The following is a 26,342-nucleotide window of genomic DNA, read 5'->3' on the forward strand; positions in this document are numbered from 1 at the left end:
TTGGGCATATCAGTATCAAATACCGGTATGACATTATGTAGGTGCTAGTGTTTCATGAATGGCTACTGATGCTAACTCTGACCTCAATGGAGCAAAGGTACTCCACCACTAACCGTTGCTTGGTTACCCATGAGGTCGAAGCAAATAATGAAGGTTGGAAAATGTAGGCAAAGCAGCTAAATAGCCATTATTTAAATGTTTAGTGAAACATGAAAGCCTTCTAAGGTCACTAACCAGGTCAAAAGGTGCTTGCTGTTTGAATCTGAAGCTGATCCTATGATGAGATCTGTAGCTGCCATCTTCCTGTAAAACAACTGTACCTGTCATCGCATCAACATCACTGATGTCATCCTGGACTCTGCGTCCACACTGCGGTGCCATGTTCTTACAACCTTGATGGCCGTGGCCTTCTGCTGTATCTGTTTCAATTTACTTGAAAATTGCATTGCCTATTTTACCTCAGGGTCTAAATTCTCTCCCTCTGGCTCTCTGCCTCTCTCTTTTTCCCTCTCTTTCTGAATAAAAAACGCTCTCCCAAATGTCCCATAAGCTGATCCAAACAGGCAACAGGCTGAAATAATACTAAGATGGCGAAAGGTGATGTTATGTTTAGAGATCACAACTGTTTAAAAATCATTACAGCGGAAAAATTAAACAAAAACATTCCTGATGGCTTCAAAGAAAGTTTCTGGGTTGTTTCCATCCTTCCAATGGGAAATTAAACCTGCATCTGAAAGCATTTGTCTTCTTGGTTGTTCTCCTCCACAAATTGCAAGGTCAGCACTTGTGTTATAAACTCATGTAATTTCTCAGGGGCACAGCAGCATAGCAGATGTTTGTTGTCATGAAACCCCAAACCCTGACCTTCCAACTGAAAGTCATTTTGATCAGTTAACCGCCACACTGCCTGCAGCATTTCTGATCAATCTACTGTGAGCGACCCGAGGGCATCCTGGGAGAAACTATTCATTATCTCTGTGTTTTTATCCTGCTTTTTATGCTTTTAGGTGCTGTTCAATTGAACCCTAAAGCACTTATGGCCTCAGCTGTGCCTTGTCAGGTGAAAAACAATGATTTTCATGTCTGTCAGAGATGCAGTTGGCATTCTAACTGGTGTTGTTTGGTTACCAAGCAGGATACAAAATTGTCACGACATCTAAGTAGCCAATAGCAGCCAGAATGAGTCTTTAGGGATAAAACAAAGAGTGTCACCGTCACTGCACTGACTAATAAAGAAAAGATACAGAGGTGAAATGAATCATTTCGACTGAGATTTGCTTTGACTGAGAAGTTTTCCTTTCACATTTGAAGCTAAAACAGCATAATCATCCGCATAAGCACACAATATTTTATTAATCACAAGCAAAGGGGAGGATTTTCACTGGAATGGCCGATCAGAAGAGAAAAGAGTTTTTGTTGGGATTTTTCACTCAGTGTGCACAGTGATACTGCTGCACCCAAATGAAAATAAGAAAGATAATCAGCTTTTGTTAATTACTTTGAGCAGAGGTGGATGAAAACTCACACCTTGTCACTGGTTTTATCCCTTTGAGCATCATGTATCTCCTGCTACAACCAAATCACCTGGTAATGAGGAGACAGGGAGTCATGTACTGTATGTACTGTATGTGTAATACACCGGGTACTGCACTGGTATGTAAGCAAGGGGTGTGTTGCTGGTGTGTGCGGGAAGCTGCACAAGTGTGCGCGCACGTGTGTGTGTGTGTGTGAGTTAACGGCTCCTGCAGGCATCGACGCTGCAGAGAAGATTGCTAGAGAGAATATGTCACCATTCATTTGCTCTGTGTGGGTGTCATTGATAGACATTTGCTGATAACCTTCCTACGAGCTCAGAGCCAAATATGATGCACGAGCAGTTCCATAATATAATTAGTCAGTTCACCGCATCAAGCGTTTTGGAACGTAACGTGTAATGTGGTGATTCTAGTGGTGATTATGCTGTGTTGCTAATTACAGAGCAACATAATATTCATCTAATGAGCCTTTTATTTTTGAGATTAAACAGATATGTCAAGTCCGTATTGCCTGTTTTTAACTTCATACAGGCGTTTGTTGGCTGGATATCTCAAAAGGTAACAGATGGATTGTGATGATTGCACTTTTGAGGCTAATCTGCATCAGATTTATACTTTCACTTTCTTTAACACTGTCCGTTTTTGCAATCTTAAGAATTTAATTAGCAGAATTCTTGGACCTGCATTGGATTTGTGCCCCACCCTTCCAACGCTTCCATTTGAACAGCTTCACATCTTAAGGGTAAAGTCTTTAGAAATATAATTATTCTTGTTATTGACATTTTGGAGGCAATGCTGCTGTTGGATTAAAATGTCATTTCTGTGCGACCACATCCAAATGCCATTTTCATCAGGTTTTGGGTGATGAGGATACGGGTTAAAGGCTCGATGAGAAGAAGAGCAGCACTTCTTCATGAAGAGGCATTTTGCCATGTTGCTTGGAGCTGTGGTGATTCATGCAGTAAATGTGCTCTGAATGTTGCTTATGCTGTGGCTTTCCACTGAAAGGGAGGAGACACACATGCATGCACAGGCACACACACACACACACACACACACACACACACACACACACACACTCTGACATTTATACCACCTCAAGATCAAAACCACTACAGCAAAAAATGTGAATAAAAAATAAAATATAGCATCAGCAATCTGTTTTGGGCCCATCATGAGATATAGAACCCACAACCCCAATCTCCTCATCAAAAGAGGTCATATGTGGATGAGGCCATTTCCACATGATTTCCAGTTACACCCTGACTCATTGGGCAGTGGCCTGCTCCATGGCATGAGGCCATAGGTGCTGATGACAGGCAGGTAACTACAAGAGCAGCAACATATGGGTCAGAGGTTTATGGGATTACTCAATTTACAAGGTGATTTAGAGAGCTGCTAATCTGCACATTGCTTTGGTTGAGTCTGGACAGAGACAGTGAGGTGTAGAGGGGGACGCAATCTAAGGACAACCCACGACCCAATTAAAAACACACACACAGACCTCGTGTTGTATAGTTAAGCAGTCAGGTCTAATTGCATTAAAATGATGGATTATGCGCCGTGGATGCTCCTCTAAAACAGATTCGAGCTAAATGCTTTCTGCGGTTATCAGCCCGCGTTATGCTGTCAGCATGAGGTGAATTAATTTGTGATTATCCAGACACAACGCGCACTGCAGGCGAGAACATTCACTTTAACGCGCACCGCCACCTCTGGGCGGGATTTTGACGCACAAACAGCAAAACAAATCCCACAAGTGGAAAAAGATTGTACGCAACGAGACAGACGAGTCAGATGCAATTAGTTCAATCGGGTCCTGTTTGATTCTGCAACATATAAGAAATCTCATTAAAAACCTCCACACACACACACACGTTTGTCACAGTTACAACTTGTGCCAATAAAACGGAGGGCAGACTTCCTCAAATAAACGTTTGACACGGAATTTCAGATGATTTAACGGATGTGGCGTCAGTGATATCAAGTAATCAAGCGATAAAACCGCAAATTATCTTATCCTCTTGGAGGGAACTCCCACCTTCCAAGATATCCCGATATGAATTCATTCCAAGCAATCCTCATGACTCCAAAATGACTCCAAAATGTGACTGCCTGTTGCATTTCAAACCGGTTTCCACACCAAACAACACACACATTCATGTATATACAAACAAACATTAGGACTCTTACCTTTTGGGAAAGGATTGGGTTGCACGACACATAGGAAGGCGTGCACCATTTCGAACAGAATCCTTATCGGTCCTGGTTCGTAATGGGCCACCGTCTCGTAAACTCCAACAGGCACATAGCCGAAATCCAACTTTTCCGCCGGTGTCTGTCGTCGTTGGGACTCAGTCTCCTGTTGGAGTTCACCGCACACCAGACCGCAGAGCAGGAGGAGGGCAGCGGGCTTCCACATCATGTTTGGGAGTAACTGTGCGTCCTAGCTGCCCAAAACAAGGGGTTAAATACCCGAGAGAAAGCAGCGAAACGACTAACCGCGGATCTTATCTTCCTTATTAGAGGGAAAGCAGCGAGGGTTTGTTTTGAGGTTTAAGTCCTGCTGCCGGTGCGAAGGCGCATTACGGGCATCCTTTCCCGCGGTTGGCGGCTCCCTATGCACGGAAATCGGGTGCTTTCTCTGTCTCCGGTGTGTTCAGCCTCTCCGAGATGAGCGCGAGCCTCTCTGACATGAGCGCGAGCCTCTCCGAGATGAGCGCGTCAGTGGCTTCCACTCCAGCATCTGTGCGCGCGGGGATGCGCCGCGTCACGGGAGCGCGCCCCGGCCGCCGTGAGGGAGGAGGCGCTCCTCCTGCTGGGAGGACCAGGGTGGCGATGACTAGATCCTGGAACGAAACAAATGTTTTAGTGACTCCAATGAGCCTTTACAGTCCAAATAATATGTAAATTACCAGTGGAAAGTTCAGCCAACCTAAAGGTGCAAATCCAACTATAAATGGAAGGGTCCCAGTATTATAATTCCAAACACATCACAGCCAGGGACCCATGTAATCCCGCTCATACTGACGGGCAGGTTGACAGACAGAGATAGCGCCGTTTTAAAAAATTCAGGGTTTATTCATTTTTACTCAGCCAAGCCATTTTGGGCTTAAAAAATCTCTATGGAGCAAATAGGCTTAACATTTATTCAATTGTATATGCATGTTTGACTTAAGTTTTATGGTGACAAGGGTAAATGATTTTAGGCTACACGGGCATCAATGTACTGGAATCTACTGATCTGTTCCAGGAATCAAGTTTATCTCAGGTATCTTAACTTTGCTGATTGAAACCCTGAGCAGGGCCTTTTCCTCTCTCAGTGTGTCTTTTGAGAAAGCTCTGAGATTTACTCATACTGATTAAATCAGTGCTTCCTACCTTTTCTTTTTTGTTGTCGTCTATTTTTATTGAAGAAAGCATTTGACATGACAGTAAGCATACAGTTATGGGACATTTTGGAGATCGTTTTTTGATACAGAAAGGGGGGGAGAACAAGTATCAAATATCCTTGTTCTCATCATCATTTTTTTTGTTAGATGTTTTTCTTACCCTCTCTGCTTATAGATACAATTTCCAAAATGTCTCATAACGGCATGTTCATTGTTAAGTCAGATGCTTTATTCAATAAAAATATTCAGCCCAAAAAAAACTACTTTCTGTGCATTACTCAATTTCTAGGTTCAAAGCAGTAATTCTAAGGCAAAAGCTTAAAGCTTTGGATACTGGTAACAGGTGCATTCTTTGTTCATGACCTTTGACCCCCTTTCCACCCTGAGGGCAGACAGAAGATACCTGAGGTGCATCCCATAAGGATGATGTGACTGGTCAAGCAGAGAGCGGGTGGGACCTGCTTGTGTTTTTATTCACAATAGGGTCCTTGTTGTCTCCACAGAGCACATGAGGCCTGGCTCCTGTTTGGGGGGGTTTCCAGTTTCCACAAGCTTTGATCACTGATTCTGAGCACCTTCCTTCACCGATCACAGACTCATTAGACCTGCCTGAAAACGCTCCAGGTGGAGAAAGTGTACAAGAAGTGGAAAACAAGAACATGAACAAAATGTCAGGATAAAGGAAAGACACAAACACCACCAGTACTTGAATATTTGATGTCAACATGTTTTCCTCTCCTGTCTTTCTTGTTTTTGTGTCATTTTCATTTTTGGATATCTTAACACATCATACCACTACCAGACACACTTCCAAGTATTATATACAGTTCCTTCTTCCAGCCAGCTTCCTGGATACATTGACAGGTCTCAGCCTTTAGTAGTAGGAAAGCCTCTAAGAAGGTCAGGTAGAGATTTACTTCATCTGACCCTCTCTCCTCAGCAAAGGATGAGGTTATCGATGGTGTAAACATTAGCTTACTGGCAGTGACCACAGAAGCCCTTTTCTGTTTGCAGGGTCAGAGCTGTGCACATTATTTGGTATTCTTCCAGGAGGAGAAGCAAACAGAACAGTACTACTCAGACCAGATGACTCAAAATGTCTGCTGTGAATCGAAGGAATTGAAACGTTAGAAAATGATGTTATTTACGTAATTATCTACAACATAGAAGGTGAACAAGAGAGTACAAACCTCCATGGAGACCTGACACATATGCATACATGCTTGTGTGATTATGTCTGAGTCAGATTCAATTTGGATTCTGTTCCAGGCTTTCAAGATAGAAGAACCTTGTAGCTAGTAACCTGCTGTCTATGCCCACTTATCCTGTGCAGGGATGCGATTGGCTTGATACCATTGATGTTCATTGGAGGGGAGCATACTTCAGTAGTCCATCACAAGGCTGATTCAGAGCCAGACAGTTTATACTTCTGGATTATTTAGTTTCCAATGGGCAGAAATCCACAGAAACACAACCTTAAACCATAATTTCCTCACACAGTGTTACATTATAAAAGCACATTTATGAAACAAACTTTTATTCATCCAAAACAAGGCAATTTCATACAGTTTCGAGGTAAGCATTAAATAAGGAACCAAAGTGATGAAACAAAGCAGGCAGTGTACCGGCATTTTGAATTGCATAAAAACACTAAGACCTGATCTCCATTAGCCCAGTTCAGCCCAGTTGCTTTGGTTCAGCTTGCTTTTCCATCTCCACACACACTTGGTCCAGTAGGTTTGGCCTGCGGTGGAGACACTTTGATCTAGAACAAGCCACAACAGGGCCGAGCTACGGCTAGTGGAGAAGAGGCGTTTGACAAAAAATCACACAAAGGACGAAGGGTAAATCAAAATCCACGCGCAATAATTCGTTTTATATCACAAATGGCAGCTCCAAAAATAGAACAATCTTCTTATTATACAATGGTAATGAACTTTACAAAGACACCCCCCAACAATTCAATAAATGGCCATATGTGTGCTTTTATACATTTTCCTTCTCTTTAACATAAAATACAATGCGTCACTTTATTTAAGCAAAGCAAATGTAGATTACTGTACTAGATATTACGTTATATAATTACCCGGGCAGAAAATTATCTTTTTAATGTTCCAGATATACTTAGATTATTATATAATTAGGTGTCGAGAGAGAATTACATTAACTCACACAGCGGCAATATATGTGGTGCATTAGTGGATCATTTACCAGTTTTGTCAGACATTATTGGAAATTTCCAGCCTGATAATTATCTCATATTCGTCAGGTAATATAAGCGACTATATAACTATACATATATCTAAAACTATTTTATGTTGCCATGTTACGGATCTGCTATCATCACACAGTTGCTGGGGAAAAAGCTCCCATGGAAATACAAAGTGTGACCTTGCAGCCAAAAATGGCAGGAAGCATAAAGTGCGACATAATGTACCATGACTAAATTATATTACATTACTTTGATTAGAAAAACAAAAGTGAGCGAGCTCCGCGATAAGTGAAATATTCAACACACAGCGGCGGGAACTTTATGGCCCCACATCAAAATGTTGAAAGTGATGGAATGCTGTGAATAATATTTCACGTAGCTCATGAAAGCTCGGTGCAGCTGGTCTGTTGTAGCACTGAAGGGGAAATAAAAGGCTTTTTTGTTGTGGAAATATTGCTTTTGTAATTCTCAAATGTAAACAGTATAACATTATTTGCGAGCTGAATGAAACGACAAATGAGCTGTCAGGTGGAGCGTGTTTAAGACAATACGGTACATCAGTGCAAACCTTCACAAAATGAATGTGAGTTTTCACCTGAAATGGGAATAAAGAGATTAGAAAAAAGTACCTTTGATGCATGAAACGCACTTGAAATCGCTTTAGGGCCGCATTTGTAAATAATTGGAAATACACCAAGACTAATGTCATCTAAATACAGATTTGAATTTCCTTGCCATTCTGAATTTCTGTCATAAAATGTGACACTGTTCTGCTTTGTCAGCAGTGATCATTGCCACACACACACAAACTATGACTAGTGCTCCAATCTTTGCCTGTAAATATACCAAAGCCCCATGAAGATGCTTCAGAAAGGAAAAGCTTGTAAAAGGATTTCAGTTCACTTCTGAAATGGCAACATGTAAACAAATGCTCTGCTTCAGGCTCTAATTGAATTGTGATTTAGTTCAAAGTTTGGAGAACTAGTTTGTATTGTTTGTAGTGGTGGACATAACACTCTCAGTCCAACTCTGGTACCAGTTTCAATCAAACACTCGTCATCTTCAGTGAGCAGAGGAGCAATGCATAGACGCTTTGCATTAAACAGTGTGAGACTGGAGGGCCTCGTTTCAACAAGCCTTTCAACTTCCAACATTTGCTTGCTTTGTCTCGCAAACTGGTGGATAATATCGGATGACACCCGAGATCTCTGAAAGAACAAAAACGCTTCAAGTTTCAAAGGAGAAGAAAATAATGATGAGAAATGATCAGGGTTTACCTTCAAGACGATAAAAGCGGCGTCAAAGTCTCTTTGCTGGCTGCTGAGCTAACTGAGAATCTTCTCTCTCGTGGTCCCAGTGCTGCTCATACAGGAAGTGCTTGTGCGCTTTCACGTGCACTCTTTCGAACACACTCACACTTGCAAACTCACTCACACACGCACACTCACAAGAACACACACACCAGCCAACTCTGACAACCAGAATGCCATAGTCACATGTCCTTTCTCCCACTGTTTATCAGGCAACCAAAGTTTCAGAATCAAACTCCTAAACTTTGTGGGATGAACAACAGCAGGATCGTCTGAAACTGAGAGGCCACGTCCATAATAACTTATAACTCAATTGCCACTGATTTGAATAAATATTCAGTGTTCTGCTTCTGTCGGCTGTTAGAGCCAAGCTGATGCGCCTTTTGCTGCCTGTCTTTCCTGAGTGGTTAATCGCAACACCAGCGCGGGCTGATGGTCAGTCAATGCGGTTACCACATATTGTGAAACGGTCGATTTCTAGCAAATCCTTTTTTGGAGTCCTGTGCGCGAGTTCAGAGTCCTCCACCGCCTCCCCCTCATCTTCTTTGGCGAGTGAGGGTACGGGTCGCTCGGGTTCAGTCTGCGGAGTGGGAGGACGGCTGGCCGACGCAGCAGGGGACGCGTCAGTGGGCGGGACATGAAACAAGTCGCTCCTCGGGGCTGGCTGGGCGGTCACAGAGGAAGAGAAGGACGAGGACGGGGAAGACAGCGTAACACCGCAAGGAGTGGCTGAGATTTGCTCCATGATGGATTCATCTGTGAAGGACAGGATACCAACAATTCAAAGTCATGTTTCAGCATTAAAGAGCAAGAGGACACACATTATTTTACCTAATGATTTCTTTCATTGTTAAACAACAGTTTTGTTTTTGTTAGTTTTACACAATGCACTAAATGACAAGGCCCTTATGATTGTTTCCCTGTTTTTGTGAATTCAATATCACTGTTCTATGTTCCTCCGATTGTTTTTTTTTTCTTTTTTTTGTTAGTTTTATGAATTTTCATGAAAAGCATTTTATTGTATTTACTGAGACAAAACAGTGGCCTTTCTTTTGAGCTGTAGAGATTGTGTGGACATTGGAGGGGAGGTGGATAAGCCTGCCCGTACTTAAAGGGACCAACCAACTGGCAAACCCATATAAATCGATGATCTGAAGAAGCCTGAGGGCACAACTTTGTCATCATTGTTCACCAAAATGCAGGACCATTTCTAAACAGAGGTAAAAATCCATTGCCTTCAGTTACCAGTACAAACGACTCTATGTGTAATGGCTATATAGTGATACAAAACAAGTGCAGCACAGCAGCCTCTGGCAACAAAGCCTACATATGATCATCACAAAGTATCTGTCAAGGCTCAGCGGTGAACACCAGGGAAACACAAAGCGGGAATCAATAATGGAAAGCCTGCAACTCAGGGAAAAAAACAACCTATTAAGTTAAGTCAGATCAGGGAAGAATCAGATTTGAATTAAGTGAACTTTGGAAAGCCTTAACACAGTACATACGTGGTAAGGAAATAGAGAATAGTATTAAGAGGACAAGCGTAAGTCATTTTTTAGCCTTAACACAAGCAGTGATGCCATTGTGGCTTGAGTGACAGGGAGCTGCTGCATCCACAAGGCTCCAAAGCACAGCCAGACAACTGATGCCTGTCTGACTGCTCAGTGTCAAAGCAGCACATCAGGGAATAATGACATCTAGCCAGAAAAGGAGGCCGAGACGAGACGCACGGCGCAGTCAGTCGCTACCACAACCTGCTGCATTTCCTCGCATGTTCAACAGGAAACACCGCAACGGGGGTTTTCACTCGGAGAGCACAGCGTGAGTGGAGTTCAAGCACATTAGGAAAGTCAAGCAAACGGAATAATTCATCATATCAGGGAGAATTTAACGAAGCAGCATTGGATATTAACAAGGCTATCCACAGAGACAAGCAGCCGCAGGCTATCCGTCTCCAAACCCACTTCCAATTCTGACTGCAGGCAGAGCTAAACTGATACCATGCAATCCGCTGCAGGTACTGTGTATGTATAAACACAGAACTAACAGAGTTTCAATCTTTAAATGGGATACAGGCTATGAAAACCAAATGGAGCCACTGAAGGCCAACTGAGTATGAGAAAATGTGAGGTGTGAGGGTTTTTGGTTTGGTGTTACCTACAGTTTGGACTAAATTATTCAGTGTCGTGTCTGCAGAGAATTCTTATTAGGGAATAAAAAAAGTTATACCTGTCAAAAGTCCATAAATAAACAATTGTACTCACTCAAAACTGAAAACATGCAGTACAAATGCCGCCACACGCATTGTATGATTTCTAGCAAACTGTTTAAAATCGAAAATTTAGCTTAACAGGTGAGTGACGTGTGACAGTGGAGTCTTGGAAAAAATTATATTTAATCTCAATATGGTTTTACTGGTGAGATAATATTGTTTATATCCGGTCACAGAGGAATTCTACATGTCTTACTTACAAGATATGTGAGTTATATTAAAAGCTCCCCACCATCTGGCTTAAAATAGCTGAAGCAAAATGGCTCATTACCCATTTTTCAGCCTTAGGACAAAACACACTGTATAGACAGATGGCATATCTATTGTTACATGAATCCGGATCATTTCGAAGACAAGATGTGCAAATGCGTAGAATTGTGCAGTGAATCTCCTCTAACAGCGGGTAAACAAAAGTAGCTTAATGGTTAGAGAAATGAGCGTTGAGGGTTGAGGATCATAGGTTCAAATCCCAGCAAGTAAATCGTGTGGGAGGGAAGCGAAAAACACGCTTCATTTTACACAACCTCTAAATGTGGTCATTATAATAATTCTACATGGCGGAGTGGGGGGGCTTTATGTTTTGTAGATGCTGGTTTTCAGAGAAACCGCATCTTGAAACACAACTGGTGGTGCGATGTACAGCAGAATGAACCATCAGGATTTTTGCAATTTTAAGCTCCTGGCTCAGCACGGTGGTGACATCAATGGAACACACAGGAGGAGAGATGTGCTAGGATTTGCAGACATTCAGCCACCCCCATATACAGTATGAGAGAGTGTGTGTGGCAATGTGTGTGTGTTTGATGCTGGGCAAGTCAAACAAAGTCACAAAGATCCTGGCTTAAGCTCCAACATTCACACGTCAAAAAGGGGTTATTGCTACCCATATCTGTTATTGGTTCAAATGTTTCAGATGCATTTTCTTCAGGACCAAAAGCTTTCAAATTAGTAAATAATGAATTAGATCAATTACTGCCATCATAGTTGCCATAGTTTGACAAAACAAGTCCAATCAGAGTATTGAACAGTGCAAACAAAGTACTTATGAACACATTTATATATTGAGATTGTAAGAGGTTTATGTGGATTCTCTGTGGGACTGTAGGAACCCTGGTATAGTTCTACATTATTTAATTGTAGCTTGAATAATTTTACAAACTAGGTACATCTCCTGTTGACTGGATCAATCCTTGTGGTATCCTCTTCCAGTACACCTGATCTGATGGTGATTTATTGTTGTCTCAGTGGTGAATACGGTTTTCCAATTTGGTCAAAAACGTTTCCATTTTAAATCAATATTTCATTTAAAGCAGTTGCATAAGACCATGGTTCCAATTTTAAGTAAAGGTTGCCGAATGAACATTTTTGATTTCAGCAAAAAAGCCTGTCACGGTATCACAATACAATGAAAACAGAATAGTAAGTAAACAAGTAATTAACAGCATTTACACTTGTAGGTACTATACAAAACCATTTCCTCTCTACTGTGGTACTGTGGTAGTTGTGCTTTTTCAGTAGTGTTACTATAGTGCATGTGGTTTACCTGAAGCGGTGGGACATGTGGCCTGGCCAGCTTCGGTTGGGCTCTTCCCAGAGGAGGACTGAGTTGATGCGGGTCTCTCAAACAGCTTGTCCTCCATGTTTGCCCTCTTAACGTAGACACAAGACTTCCCCAACAGCACAATGCTGTTCAGCACTTTGAGCGTCACCAGCCTGCACAGGCAGAGGACGGCAGTTAGGGAGGCGGGTTTTTAACTGGAAGAACTAATTTGGGACAGTAGATCCAAAACCTCTACAGTGAAAGTAGCAGAGCAATCAAAGTTCACTGTGCAGAAGTGTATGAATGTAAAAAGAAATCAGTCCATACTTAAAATGCTTGAATTGTAATAGAGCAATTTCTCTTTCTGTCAATAGGATTGTTGGATTCCTGTTTCTTTCCAGTTTATATTAATGCTGTTTACATCTACAACTGTAGTACTGTGGACTTTCCACTAAAGCTGTCGTGCAGGGCCAAAGCTACAATGAATCTTCTCTAAACAGCTGGTTGCAATTGCCCCTTTTCACATCCCATCACTGACACAAGGATTTGGATGTGTATCATCCTTTTGTGCTGAAAGGTTTCCGCTGTTAGGCCAAGGCGCGACACTGTGATGAGAGAAGGACAGACATTTAGCTCTGCGGACCACTGCTCGCTGTGACAGGGTGTTTTGAGCCGGCTGCGTGTGAGTGTGAGCATGGCTGAATCTTTTCCAAGGCAAGGCGGTCTGTTCAAGCCAGAGCTATTTTTAAATAAGGGGGTAGGGAGAGCCAGAGATGGCAAAAAAGATGGCAACATTTTATGCTTGGCCCAAGGGGAAACTCAATTTTACAAGCCTGATGGGATTGGGCAAATTAGAATGAAGGGGGCCATAAACTGCTCGTCATAGGCAGATTTGAATTCAGTGCTTATGTAACTGTGTTTATGAATCTGAATGGGTGTGTGTGACAGTTAAAGAGTATCTGCATGTATTTGAGAGTGGCTTGTGGGTGTGATGAACAGCCAACTAGGACAAGGAAACATGAAATGAATACAGTATAAAGGGCACAATGTATCTAATTCATTCAAGTCTTTCAAGCAAACATTTAGTGACAGACAGTAAGAACAATGAGGAAAGAAGATATTGAATGCACCACATCGTAGGTTACATCCAATGTTTTCAGTCTGTAGATTAATAAGGAGGGGCTGGAAACAGGAAAACTTGTTCATTGTTTAGTCACATACAGACAGGCAATATAACAGACTTACCCAAGATAAAAAAGGAAGACACACGTGTAGGAGAGAGCTCCTTGCACCTTCACTGAGCTCATCACCACCCGGATCAGCTGTTAAAAGACATGAAAGTTACAATAAACTCCCAGCAACTTATGACTCAGCAAATACTGTAAAAACCTATTTAATCAACAGATACTGGAACCAATGTCCACTTTGTTTTTGTTATCATTACTGAACAAAAGCCCTGGTTCCATTTTTCATGTGGCAATGAAGCCTAACTATTGAGCTCCTGGCACACCTCCTATTTTTAAAAAGGTATCATATCCAACCTCTTGCCTTAAGGTAGAAAATGTGCTGACATTCTTTTCCTCCTTCCTTGAGATTTTGTTACTGGTAACCCCAACATGTTTCACCTTAATGAGCTGTCTGTCCTGAATTGTTTCTATCTGTCAGTTTATGTGAAGCCATCACAGATGACGAAGGAGACAGATAAAACCGTCTCATGGTCTGAAGCCTCAATTTATAAGCCACAACCGTACAGGTCATAGCAAATGGAAACCACACAAGAACATCTGAACAGTAATGAGACAGAAACAAGAGGTTGCACTTTGCACCTGTTATTCTACAAACTGTATGTTCAGGCAGCATAAACACACTCGCTTAAGCATTGTGCACTAAGCGGTAATGGTATTGAGTGCATGAATAGCTGTTTGCTTCTCTTACTAGAACAGCCAGAGGCAGAGGGATGAAGCCCATCCTGCGGGCCACTGAGTCACTGTAGTCCGTGCAAGCCTGTACAGTGACACACAAGCAGATTGACACAGTCAGTAAAACCCCATTAGCTGCCCGCGGGCTCAGCGCTGTTTGTGAACATATAAGGTCTGTAGTACAAAGACATGTTTCTTACATTCTTCTGTCGAGTGCTGACGAGATCGAAAGCCAAACTGGCTCTGTATTCACTGTACACCTGGTAAGAGAACATACAAGTCTCACTTTAGGAGGAAAATGCTGTAATCACTGATAATATGAAGCTATTAAATCATACGCTGTAATCTCACAATTGTGTACGCGTGAAAAGCAGAGATCACATAAAAATAGCAACATTCAATTCCATTATGAACTTCCACAATAAAATTGGAGATGACAATGTTCAATGTAGTAAGGAAAGACACATGTACTCCTTTTATCCACATCTCTGGATCAATAACACAGATTTTCCATGGAGTAATTGGCGTGTAGAATATTTCTGAAATAATGCAAAGGGGTAGGAGAAAAGGATTTGGTCCTTACATCTGCTGTAATATCGTTAAACTTGGTGATAAAAGCGTGCTTAATGATGTCGACAGCTATTTCAGAAGTGACGACCATGAAGACATCAGGGATCAACACCCAAAGGTGGTCTGGGGGGAGAAGGCACAGGGAAGTTAATGTTGTATTTAAATGTTTAATCTTCAATTAACCAGGAAAACATGGATACATTGACATTTTGTGCTCTAGTTTTATACATGGGAAGCCAAATACAACTAGTGTAGATGATTCAACGTCCTATATTTTAAGATAGAAAAATTTTGTTTGGCAATTATGTACATAAAATTGCGGTGATATTACCGGCACCATCTGTATGTCAAATATAGAACCAATAACCTATGCTAGCGTGAGGAATGGCATATTGTAAAAGTACTACTACTACTGGCCAATTACACTTCCCAAAAGAAGCACTCTAACAGAATCGATGCACACAAACAATTAAGTAAGTACATTACATCTTTGATTATGTCTAAATGTCATAATCAATAATAAAGACCTTGTAAATGCCTTCAGACTACAATTCATGTGCAAAACAACTCAACCACTCATAAGCTTAATTACAGAGCATGTTTAGAAAGGAATAATGTATGAGAGGGTGCTTTGGTTTTTACTATGGAACATAAACCAGACAGGCTGTGTCGTAATAATGCAGCAAAGACGGAGGGTCAAAACTGACAGGGGGCTTCTGCGTCGGCCACCTCTTTAGCAGCAGAAGGTGTTTGCTCTGCCAGTATTATTCCATCAGGTTTGTAACTAATGCTGACAGGCCACGTCTGTCATCTCATGTACGCCTGGCAGGAGCTGAGTGTGTTTTTTATAAATCTGTCATACAGCAGCACCCGGCTTTTATCCCTTGCACTCCTCTGTCTGTTTTACTGAGGTTTGTTGGGTGAAAACTCCCCAAGCTGCTACTGTAGGTCAGCCAAAAGAGCAAGAAAAGGAGCCACTCAGCATATATGTCAGAATTCAGAAAGACTTGACCCCTGCACTGAGGTGGAAATAGTTTGGCTTGTATAAAATAGCCAGCGTGCCGTAAACAAGGCAAGAGTAGCGTGCAGTGTTTGTAAGATGATTACCTGGGTTCCACGAGAACTGCTCCATATTCCTGAGACAAACAATGAGCAGGAGGATGTAGCTGGTGAACCGTTCCTTGATATCTGCCGGGATAAATTAATTACATTAGTGATTCGCAGTCACTTACGTCTGCAACGCCCTGGCTGGAAAATAGGATTAGCAACTTCATTTAAGGTGCAATTACATTACACTTTCATTCACTTGTCCCTGACTGGTATCATGGTGCTGTATTACATACGCAAGAAAGGGAGCAGAGGTAGAGATGTCGAAGGGGCTGTTAAACGAGTAAGATCAGATCTGTAAATGTGTTCAGAAAATTGATATGAGGCAGGTACTTTTAGTCTTACTCTTATCACAGCATTGGATGCGCTAAATATTCATCTTTTGTCATTTCAAAAAGCAACTGTAAGTGTTTGGGGCATGCCGTTATCCATAGTGCAGCCACACCACGCTAGTTAATACTGAGCTCAGCCGCGTGAGGAGGAAATCTTCAAAGACTCGAGCCAACAGCAAGAAGAAAGTAGCGGCTGATAATGGCAGGCTTATGACCCACATGTGACACTGGCACACAAAAGCAGCAAACATAAATAAAAAGAGGAAGTAATGCGAGAACTGTGAATGCTTCCTCATATAAAGGGAACTGGAAAATGCAAAAATTAGCTATACAGTGGGTGGCAAGTTATTTTTTGTTCTTCCGTGTTTTTGTAATGTTGCCAATCTGATCTAATCGCATTTCCAAGCTGCTTCTTATAAATTTCCAAACTGTAGAATGTACATTGCACATGTTATTAGTGTCATATCATCTTCAACTTTACTTCAATCGACAAGTGATGTGATATTAAAGCAGACAACACAATATCTTTAAAGACACAACAACCTTTGCATTCAATGTTGTGTTTTTCTATCAAACAACCTATGATGTAACTCTTTCTCTTGTCACATGTTTGCAGCCAGTTGGGAGGAAACACACTCGACAAGGCTTCATATTTGTGAGCTTACAATAGCAAATAAGATGATAGTTCTGCAAATGTACTTATGCTTCATGTTTATCAAATAAAGTAAATGTTCTCTTTGCAATACCAAGAACTATGTATGTAATTACTATGGAGTTATGGTTGTGATTCTTAGTGAAGTTTTGTGATATCTTACCACTATTGGACATTTGGAATAAGTTGTTCTTCCCAAATTTCTTGAAAACACTTCCTTTAATCTCCACAAACTGTGAATGACAGAGAACATAGCAAATGAAACATTGCAGCAGCATTTTCTATCAAGTAAATAATAACGGTTTGGTATTTTGGTTGAGTAAAGTGTGTGTGTGTGTGGGCTTGTGTGTGATTGTTTGTACTGACATTGTTGGACATCATGATGGTGAGCAGGGATTTGTTTTGAGAGTTGAAAGCTACGTTGAGGGTAGAGGCTTGGACCATGATGAGGATTGAATGGAGAACTGAGGCAGAGCCACTCAGGAAAACAACAGATTTACAGAAATAAACTTCAGTCTGTTGAAAGCTCATTAAAAGCATTATCTGTGACTGTCGCTCAAACTGCACTTAGCTATATTATGAGGCTTTACTTCCTTCTGGAGTGGTCACACACAAAAGAAGAAGTTGATGAATCATGGTATTATAATCAGCAAACACACAAATCAGGTCAACTTAGCTTTTCACTCACCACTCAAATTCACCAACAAGTGGCCTCGGACAGACCTGGACCAACTCTGTGCAGTTGTTTGGTCTGCACAAGGACAAACCTGGTGTTTGTTCTTATTGTGTTAAGCCAAAACGTAAACAAACATCAGATTTCCTCTCACACCACATACAGTAGCACAGTCTTAAACATGACTATTGTTTGAGTTGAGACACACTCGAGTCTCTTGAGCTCTTGCACTACCAAATCAGGACAAACAGGACATGGTTATTTAAGGCTGCGCAGAATGCAACACAAATCTGAAATGAGAAGGATACAGACATAAAACACAGCCATGAGGAAGTGAGGGATGACTCCTATACTGTCTCTCTTCCGTTCTTTGGGTTCTGTGGCTGTCCAGTAGAGAGCATCCAGGATGTCCTGACCAAAGGAGGAGAAGAGACGGTCTGCCACCTGGTAATTAAAAGGAAATCAGATTGGAAGAAAGACATTTAAAACCTTCTAAAGCTACCAAAGCTAAAAGGAACAGATCATTATTTGGGGCTTAGTGTAAAATGTACAACATACCTCTAACATGTTGTAGATGATGTAGAGTTTGATAACAGATTGCCCTCTGATCAGATGGTACATCATGGAGTAATCTACATAATGCATCATGGAGAAGCACAGCAGCAGGATCAGGCCCTTCAGCACGTCACACACCTGCGCTGGCTGCAGCAGCCGTGACCCGCTAACCGCAAACACACACAAACAGGAAGATCAATTTACAGCATCTGTGTGGAAACACATTTACATTACAGCACACACTTTGAATGCATTTGCATGCTAAGATACACAGTTTACGAAAGCCTGTATATCCACATCTATGTAGTGGGGCTCATATTACACACTGACAGGGCTGATATTGGTATACAGTATGATGTAATGGGCTGGAATAAATGCAAAAACTGCAGTACATTATGTGTTATATATTATCAATCCCTTATTTAGAGTTCAATTGAATTATATATGCATGTTAAATCTGGATATTCAAATGCAAAAATGTGGCTATATACATGCAGAACATTCTAAATGCCAAATAAAGAAACCCAATATCACCACTGGTGTTATTTCAGAAGGCTATGTATGAGTTCTGCTATTCAGCCCAGGCCCAAGATACAGATGGACAACACAAACAGATGCAGCGATTCATTTCTGTTCAAAATGAGATCGGACATATGAAAGAGGCGGCAACTCTTTCACAATAGATGCTGATAAGACAAAAAAAATTACAAATGCCATAAAAAGATGTCACAATTTGCTCTTAATCAATATTATGCAAATGACACATGAATGAGACATTACCTATTCTTTAAACTTGTTTGAGAATAAGCACATCTATTGTTTTAGATGTATTTCAAGACAAGTCATGTTTGTCGCAAAAATGAATACAGCATTTTGGACAGAAGTGTGTCAAATCGTGTTGGTTGAGAAAAATTTAAGTAAAATCAACAGAGGGAAGCAGAAATGTCAATCTGTCACACAGAAACAGCAAAACATGTCGTTCATTGTTAGAAAAAAAGAGAAAAAAGTGCAGCATTTATAATTATGGCGATGGTGGGCAGTGCAGCTTGGGGGCATGTTGAGAGGAGGGCTGACAAATCCATGGCACGGGTGATTTAGAATTTACTGTGACAGGGATAACCCGGGAAGAGCCACACAGGGCTTAATTCCAAGACACGCTGCAGATTTTCTACAACAGCTACTGCTGGTTTACAAGTCAGCAACCGGCTCGCCATGCAAGAAAGTAGCCTTTTCATTACCCGACACGGGGGACTGAATAATGATCAAATTCCATATTTAAACTCAAACACTAAGATTTTGAAAACGGCAGTGGCTTCAGATGTGATTGTTGAGATGTATTAGAGCCTGTTCCACGGTGATTCGCTGTTTCCTTGTGCCAATTTAACATGCTGCTAGTTAACCTAATCATGTAGCATTTTCACTGCTCTGTCAATTTTAAGCCATCGTGCATTAAACTACGAATACTATGCTACAAACTGAGGAGATGTTCTACTTAATCACCACAAATCATAGACAATCACAGACTAATCCCTGTCTAAATCGTTAGTGCACAAGCCATGGTAAGACAAGTATCTACCAACCATCATTCTCTTAATGAACTTACAGCAGCTGTTGATTAATCTTTCATTGCAACAAACAGCGCTTTTTTCAAAACAGACGGGAGGAAAAGCAGAAGTGTGTTTCACAGAACTGAGCTGTTTGTTAGCAGGGAAGGCGACCTGGAAGGTGTAGATATGTGAGAGATTATGGAGCAGACATGGGAAGAAAAGCCATGTTCAGGAGGATGTGTAAATTAGACAAATCAGGTGTTTCTCTGTTTTGTGAAACAGCATGTGGCTGAGCACAGAGCCGTGAAGAGCAGAGGAGATGAACGTCTGGGCCTCTTTCTAAAGCATACAATTGAGCACAGCCTCTGTCACCATATAGGAGCTGGAATTTAGCTGGAATACACATACAAACAAATGAACAAATGAGGTAAAAGCAGCAGGTAAGATGTTTATTCCCTCAATCTATGAAAAAAGGAGTGAAGCAGATTTTGTTGAGAGAAGTAGAAATTTTAAACGAAAGTGGTTTGTGCTTAATGATACTTCAGCCATATGTCAGAGAGATGTCTGTACGATAGTGACAAACTGTTGTGGTTTGCTCTGCTGAGGTTATAGCGCCTTCCGGTGGCCAGGTCTCCAGTTAATATGGAACCGGGGGACAACAAAACGACCACAACACTGCTGCTGAATCAGATCCATCCAAACAACAGCAGTTTCAATCAAGCCCAGTTGTTGATGAAAGCTATTGTATGCGTGTTAGAAACATATGGGGAAATTGCAGCAACAGCGTCCATGTGGATGATGTATTACCACAGAGTGATACAGCATCATCTCCCAAACATGTCATACACACACAGCTACTGTATATGGCCTGTAGGCACAAAGCTGCTGCAGCTGGCTCTTAATAATGCTGAAGCTCAAAGCAGCTCTCACTATCAACAATCTGCAGCCATTCTCCCCACAACAAACATGAGTATTAAGATTCAGCGCTGTGTGTCATTCACATTATCCACTTTAGGCCAGGAAAACAACAGATGTGTGATTTCTGATAGAAGCAGTGTTAGAGCAGCAGGCTCACAAACAGGAAGGAGCTGATTTGCTTTTGAAGAGCAGCTGGGAGCGTCAGGACTTTTTTCCTTCCTCAACAGCTATTGTTCAGATGCCTTTGAGCAAGGCTCTTGAGTATTTAACTGCCCCAAAGGAGACGTGCAGCAACTGCTGTCTAGAATACTTGTTTTACTAGGCAGCCTACTATTTTGAGCATGTGCAACTGTATCACTGACAAAACAATGTGATGATAACAACAAGCAGACATGCTCAGCGAAACAGACCTATGAGGGAGCAACATGGCTGCTCTGGCTTCAGAAACGGAACATGGTGTGCTGTGCCAAGCTGCACATATTAACAAACACAATGGAGATGAAGAGAGAGTGGTAAATGAATGTGGAACCCAGTTTGGGACACTGATAAATAGCATTTATGAAGCCTCGGCAGGCTTCTGGGAGCGTACCTGCTTCTTCTGCAGTAGGGGCATGTGCGTGCCCTGCAGGGGGAGGAAGGCAGGGGGAGAATGAGGAAAAGTGGAAGAGGAGAGATAATGGAGCTATTGGCTGTAAATGCTTCGAAGTTGCATGTTTACGCCACTGTCAAACATATCGACATTTTCTAAATCAATAGAAACAATTTACAGTCAGGTCAGTGTTTGTGTGTGAAAAGAAAAGTTATAAAACATGGAAAAGCTATACGGTGGGGATAAAACCTGATTTCTTTTCTCATTTGCCAAACCTTTTGCAAAAATCTCAAACGATGCAATGTACAGTTTCTGTGTTTGTCTGCCATTATATGTATGAACTGTGTAGAAAGGTTGCACAACTATATGCACAATATGCTGTGACTTTCTATCAATATGCAATTAAACAAGATGGACTGGAATGGCCAAAACGAGCTCCTTACCGTCTGAAACTGGCCCTACTTTGGTGAGTCTCAAGGGTCAAATCCAAATTTTGTGCAAGGTAAATAAGGTTAAAGCTATTTGTAACATGAGGCAAGAGAGACACTTCTCAGCACTGAACTAATGAGGTATGAATTCTGGTGTGACTGCACTTTAACAACCTTTTCCTTCTACACAGCAGCAGGTGCAATCAGAATGTGACAGTATTTAAAATACATTTTATTTATAGTTTTATGAAAGTGAGGGCCTCCTTCTTCCAGTTAATTTGAGGTTAAAATGTAATAAAACTATTCTGTTACCAAAGATGGATGACTTATGGTGATCTTGATTATCACACAAATAAACACAATAAACGTGTGTGTGTGTGTGTGTGTGTGTGTGTGTGTGTGTGTAAACTCTGACCTGAAGCCACAACAAGGCAGGGTGAGGAGACGGAGCAGAGCCAGCAGCACTCTGAGGGGCAGCAGGGTGAAGACATACAAGAAGGCGTCCATGCACAGGAAGAAGCCAAAGATCATCAGCTGGAAAGTCACACAGCAACACTTCCATGTCAATCGAACACCAGCAACAGGAGCCATACACAACAACACCTGTAATTGACTTTGTGCAATACTCCGGGTTGAACAAAGACAACTGATGTGTGCTTTAAGTTCTTGTAGAGTTGTTTTTGTAAGCTGGTATGTTTTTGAATTGGTGGCTTTTGTGTCTTTTTAGGTACCGATGAAGTTGGCAAGACTGCCTGGCAAAGCCACAACGATTTCATTCTTATGTTGGCCAAGTAGAGACAGAAAATGCTGAGAGGAGATTTTAATGTAAAATAAGTTTTCGCAGCTGGAAGTCTTAGTCTTTTAAAACCGTTAGATGTAAATCACTATAGATGCAGATTGGTTGATAACCAGTCAGTATCAGTGAGAAATATCATACTTTGTAGAGAGGCAGTGAACTTGTGTTAATGCAGGAGTTTTGTGTGTTAACACTGCCATCCTGTGGCTGATGAGAGGAATAACTGAAGTACAGTATGGAAGTTTAGTATTTGTAAAGTACAAATCAAACTTCAAGCAATATCTTTCATATTTTGGAGTGGTGAAACAATTAATTGTTGGGTCATTTGACTTTTCTCAACTGTTAATATTCCCTGTGTTTCTGTGTTTCACATCACTTTAAATTTGGGCCTTGACAATTTTATTCATTGAACTCATCATCACTAAGGAAAACAATAATTTGTTGGGTGTGAATTATATTTGAAATTTTTCAGTTGAATAATGGCAATGATTAAAAAAACCCAATTAATGAAGCCATCAAAGAGTGTTTGTGTTGTTAAAAATGATGCAATGATGTTTTAAAATGGCATATTGCTTGTAAGAGACAGAAAGTAGGCGTATATAAGTTGTCACATATGTGCTGCTCTAACCATATATTTGTTAGATGATTAAAACAATGAGTCAGTTCTAAAGACCTGATCATCTAATCATGTCAGAACTATAGCAGCATGTGCAGGGGACTGGCCCAGTTTCAAGCAGTCATGGGTTGATGATGGGATGTGAGTACGGCTGTGACTTGTGTGTGTTAATCAGAACGAGAGCACAGACAGAAAGGGGCCAACAGGAAGCTCGGATTCATACCGTACCTTTTCCAGTTCCTTGGGAATACGCATGCATGTGTAAACTTTCTCTCTGCGCTCTGTGTATTTTGCTTCATTGTGTTCCAGGAAGTAGCCTCTGGTGAGCTCTGCGCAAATGAAGCGTGCCAGCGACGGATCTGGAACAAAACGAAAGCAACATTGAAACCACAAGGCTATTGTCGATAACAATAACAGTACAGCGACCGCTATCTACACAATGACAGCACCAAGCCTGTTGAAAGAGAAAATTTCTGTCATTTGTGGAAACTAATGATTTAACAACTTCAAAACTGAGAAATGGATAATATATTTGACTGTGACTTAGGTTTTTTCTGGACAGGCTTCTACTGTAAAAGGTCAAAGATAGTTGCTGTAGCCATAAGCTATTTTCAGCTTCTTCAGTGGGGGGATTTGGGTCTCTGTTTCATATTATAGTAAATTGAATCCATTTAGGTTATTAGACTAAATATGCAATGTTATCTTGGGATCTGGGAACATGTAATGGGCATTGGTCAGTATTTTTTACATTCTACAGAGGAAACAATTATAGGACAAAAATACCGGACAGATTTATTGTTAATCATTAGTTGGAGGAGTTTCTTAACTATAAAATAAAGCAATGAAAATGTGTCAATAGTCTTGCATTAATAAAAAGCTAAAATGTAAACAAAAAGTGTGAGGCGAAGGCTCAGTGTGCAGCTCTAAACAACCCCATATGGTGGCCCCATTGTTTCCCCCCCTCCACAGCTTCCATGTGTGAGAACCTGTCAAATATGTCATAGTTCATAAAGTGCAGACAAAGATCACGACGCTGTGATTGTAATACATTTTGACTGATAGTACAATGTAGGCAACGAGTTCAAACTGTTTTGCTGTTAACTCACACAGAGAGCTGAAACACGCTGGGGCTGAATGGGGTGCAGTAGAAAATAGCAAGAAGTAAATGTAGCACTCACAGGCATGGCTGCATTTACCAGAAGGGTTAACAGGACACATGGCCAGGGAGCCGAGTGATAGTTTCTCTTTAAAATTGTTGCAACTTATCTTGGCTGTGTTCAGACTTCACCTCACATTAGTAAACACACATGTTCACGTACTTTTGGCAATGTACAGGTGCATCTCAATAAATTAGAACATGGCAGTCTTCCCCACGATTGTGTCGCCTACTGAACCAGACTGAGACAAAGTAAAGGCTCAGGAAACCTCAGCAGGTGATTTGAGTTAATGAGCTGATTAGAGTGTGACACTGTGAGTCTACAATACTGAACTTTTCCCCCAATATTCTAATTTTCTGAGATACTGAATTTGGGTTTTTTATGAGATGTAAGCCATTATCTTAAAAACTAAAACAAATAAAGGCTCCAAATATTTCACTTTGTGTGTGATGTATCTATAATATATGAGAGTTTCACTTTTTGAATTGAATTACTGAAATAAACCTAAAGTGTAGGTAGGCATTGTCTCACACATCTTATACTTAACAGTGTAACCTAACTATTGTGTTTGTACAATGAGGCAACCACCTAAATGAACTTTAGACAGTAAAAGATAGTGGGAAGAAAACCAAGTACTAGTTCTGAGTTTTTCCAGATTAATGAGTGACCTAGAAAACGATGCATTTAGCCTAGAGACAGATAATGTCCATGTGAACGCCTTCGTGAGCATTCTAATTAACAGCTCTAGTACATACTTAAATAGCTGCAAAGTAAAGACGTAAACACTGTCACTGTAGTAATACTGTTGTACTTTCTGAATCAATATAAATAAAAATACAAGTCATTATGCTGAATTTAAATGTCAATACTTAAGTGTACAGTAACGATATAGATGTATAATATTACGATTTGCACGCTAAAGTCACAAGGTAACACGGTAACTCGTTCACCCAAAACACCGATTTGATTATTCCTATGAAATTTGCATGGAGACACTTAATTTCGTTTACAAACGTTAATAAACTTGGTCCAGACTTATAAATATGACTTGGTTAATGCATATAGGGACACTTTAGTCCACCTGGCTAACTGTAGCTATGTAAACAAGAACGCGTTGACAGCCCTCTATTCAGCTGATACCATGTTACTCCTGCATCTTTTCTCATTTCTTCACCCTTAGCTTAAACGTTATATTTATGACATCACTAAAACAACCGGGCATTAACAGGCTTTTAAAGACTAAAACACAAATGTGAGCCCTGTTACTAGACTGTGTTTATTAGCTAACATGAAAGGAGACCCGACTTTACCTGCTGGATGCTCCCTTTGCTCCCTCCTGACAGCGCTAATGTCGTAAAATCCCAATGTTTCTGGCAGGTCTGGAGCTAAACTAATTTTCCCCGACTTGTGTAAATTCTCCCACGGTCGCTTCTGTCGCCTTTTTAGCTCATTTTCTGCTTCTTTCTCTTCTGACAGCTCGGTCCCCAACAGGTCCGCCATCTTTACTTTGGCAGCTGCCGTCCCCGCGTCGCCCCGTGCAACGTCATCACAATAAACAACGACGCGACCAGTTTACTTTTTTTTTTAGAATTACATTTTTGCAAAATACGCCCAGAAGTAACAATAAATGATTATATAATTATGTATATAATATTTGTATACTACCAATACAAATAACAATAGAACTACTAGTACTAATAATAGTAATATTAATAACAATAAATAGGTCGAAAAATATTTTTTAAATATATTTTTGTATTGTATTATACAATACAGACATCATTATTATACTGAAATCATTATAAAAACTACATCAAGTGCAGTAATTTTAAACGAATTTAACAGTACACAACATAATTTTAGGGAGAGTATAATGAGATATTGCCATGTCAAAAAAATAAATACATGTATGTTTGTATTGATGATACAGTAAAACAGAAAAAGAAGATAGGTTACTGGTGTCATTTGGCATCATTTAACTAATGATTTTTTATTAGTTTACAAGGAAATGTGTACCTTTAAATATGTATAGGGAACCACTCGATACTGTATGTTACTGATAACGTTCGGAGAATAACACATGCAGTACCCAGTATACTCCGCTTGGTGTCGCCTAATTTCCATCAAACGAATCTGCTCTCAAACTACCAGAGCGTAGCAGAGCAGAGAGACAGAGGAGCTTGCCTAAATCTGCTGGATCTTAGAGAAATGATCACTGT

At 40.8% G+C, this 26,342-nt stretch overlaps 2 protein-coding genes across 5 annotated transcripts in view; both read right to left on the minus strand.

The window, feature by feature from the left end:
• prom1a (prominin 1a) overlaps positions 1 to 8,489 on the minus strand; it is a 56,912-nt gene extending 48,423 nt beyond the window's left edge. For 3 of the 4 annotated variants that reach the window (XM_076149088.1, XM_076149085.1, XM_076149087.1), the window contains exons 1-5: positions 8,417 to 8,489; positions 6,231 to 6,356; positions 5,907 to 6,030; positions 5,331 to 5,536; positions 3,729 to 4,384 (exon numbers count right to left, since the gene is read on the minus strand). In XM_076149088.1, coding sequence (XP_076005203.1) covers positions 3,729 to 3,960 — 232 coding nt within the window. In that variant the 5' untranslated portion in view covers positions 3,961 to 4,384; positions 5,331 to 5,536; positions 5,907 to 6,030; positions 6,231 to 6,356; positions 8,417 to 8,489. Of the gene's footprint in view, positions 1 to 3,728; positions 4,385 to 5,330; positions 5,537 to 5,906; positions 6,031 to 6,230; positions 6,403 to 8,416 lie in introns of all 4 variants that reach the window. The other variant, XM_076149084.1, reaches the window with a different exon arrangement.
• On the minus strand, positions 7,292 to 25,646 carry tapt1a (transmembrane anterior posterior transformation 1a). Its single transcript, XM_076149089.1, has 14 exons — positions 25,434 to 25,646; positions 23,195 to 23,325; positions 21,970 to 22,088; positions 18,076 to 18,238; positions 17,826 to 17,961; positions 17,211 to 17,308; positions 17,008 to 17,077; positions 15,861 to 15,941; positions 14,767 to 14,876; positions 14,384 to 14,443; positions 14,200 to 14,268; positions 13,510 to 13,586; positions 12,268 to 12,437; positions 7,292 to 9,205 (listed from the first exon to the last, which is right to left on the minus strand). The coding sequence occupies exons 1-14, from the start codon at positions 25,621 to 25,623 to the stop codon at positions 8,886 to 8,888; spliced, it is 1,794 nt and encodes a 597-aa protein (XP_076005204.1). The 5' UTR covers positions 25,624 to 25,646; the 3' UTR covers positions 7,292 to 8,885.
• Between the last annotated feature and the right edge of the window lie 696 nt (positions 25,647 to 26,342).

The sequence above is a fragment of the Genypterus blacodes genome, unplaced genomic scaffold (assembly GCF_046128005.1).
Source record: "Genypterus blacodes isolate CSIRO-AG114 ecotype Tasmania unplaced genomic scaffold, CSIRO-AGI_Gbla_v1 ptg000044l_1, whole genome shotgun sequence".
NCBI classification, from domain to species: Eukaryota; Metazoa; Chordata; class Actinopteri; order Ophidiiformes; family Ophidiidae; genus Genypterus; species Genypterus blacodes.

Excerpts from the sequence above, each read along its gene's own strand:
- tapt1a (XM_076149089.1), bottom strand. The coding sequence starts at position 25,623 with ATGGCGGACCTGTTGGGGACCGAGCTGTCAGAAGAGAAAGAAGCAGAA. Across the intron at positions 23,326-25,433 it reads GCAAAGGGAGCATCCAGCAG|ATCCGTCGCTGGCACGCTTC; the intron begins GTAAAGTCGGGT and ends GTTTTGTTCCAG. Across the intron at positions 15,942-17,007 it reads ATTCCAAATGTCCAATAGTG|ATATCAAGGAACGGTTCACC; the intron begins GTAAGATATCAC and ends TTATCCCGGCAG.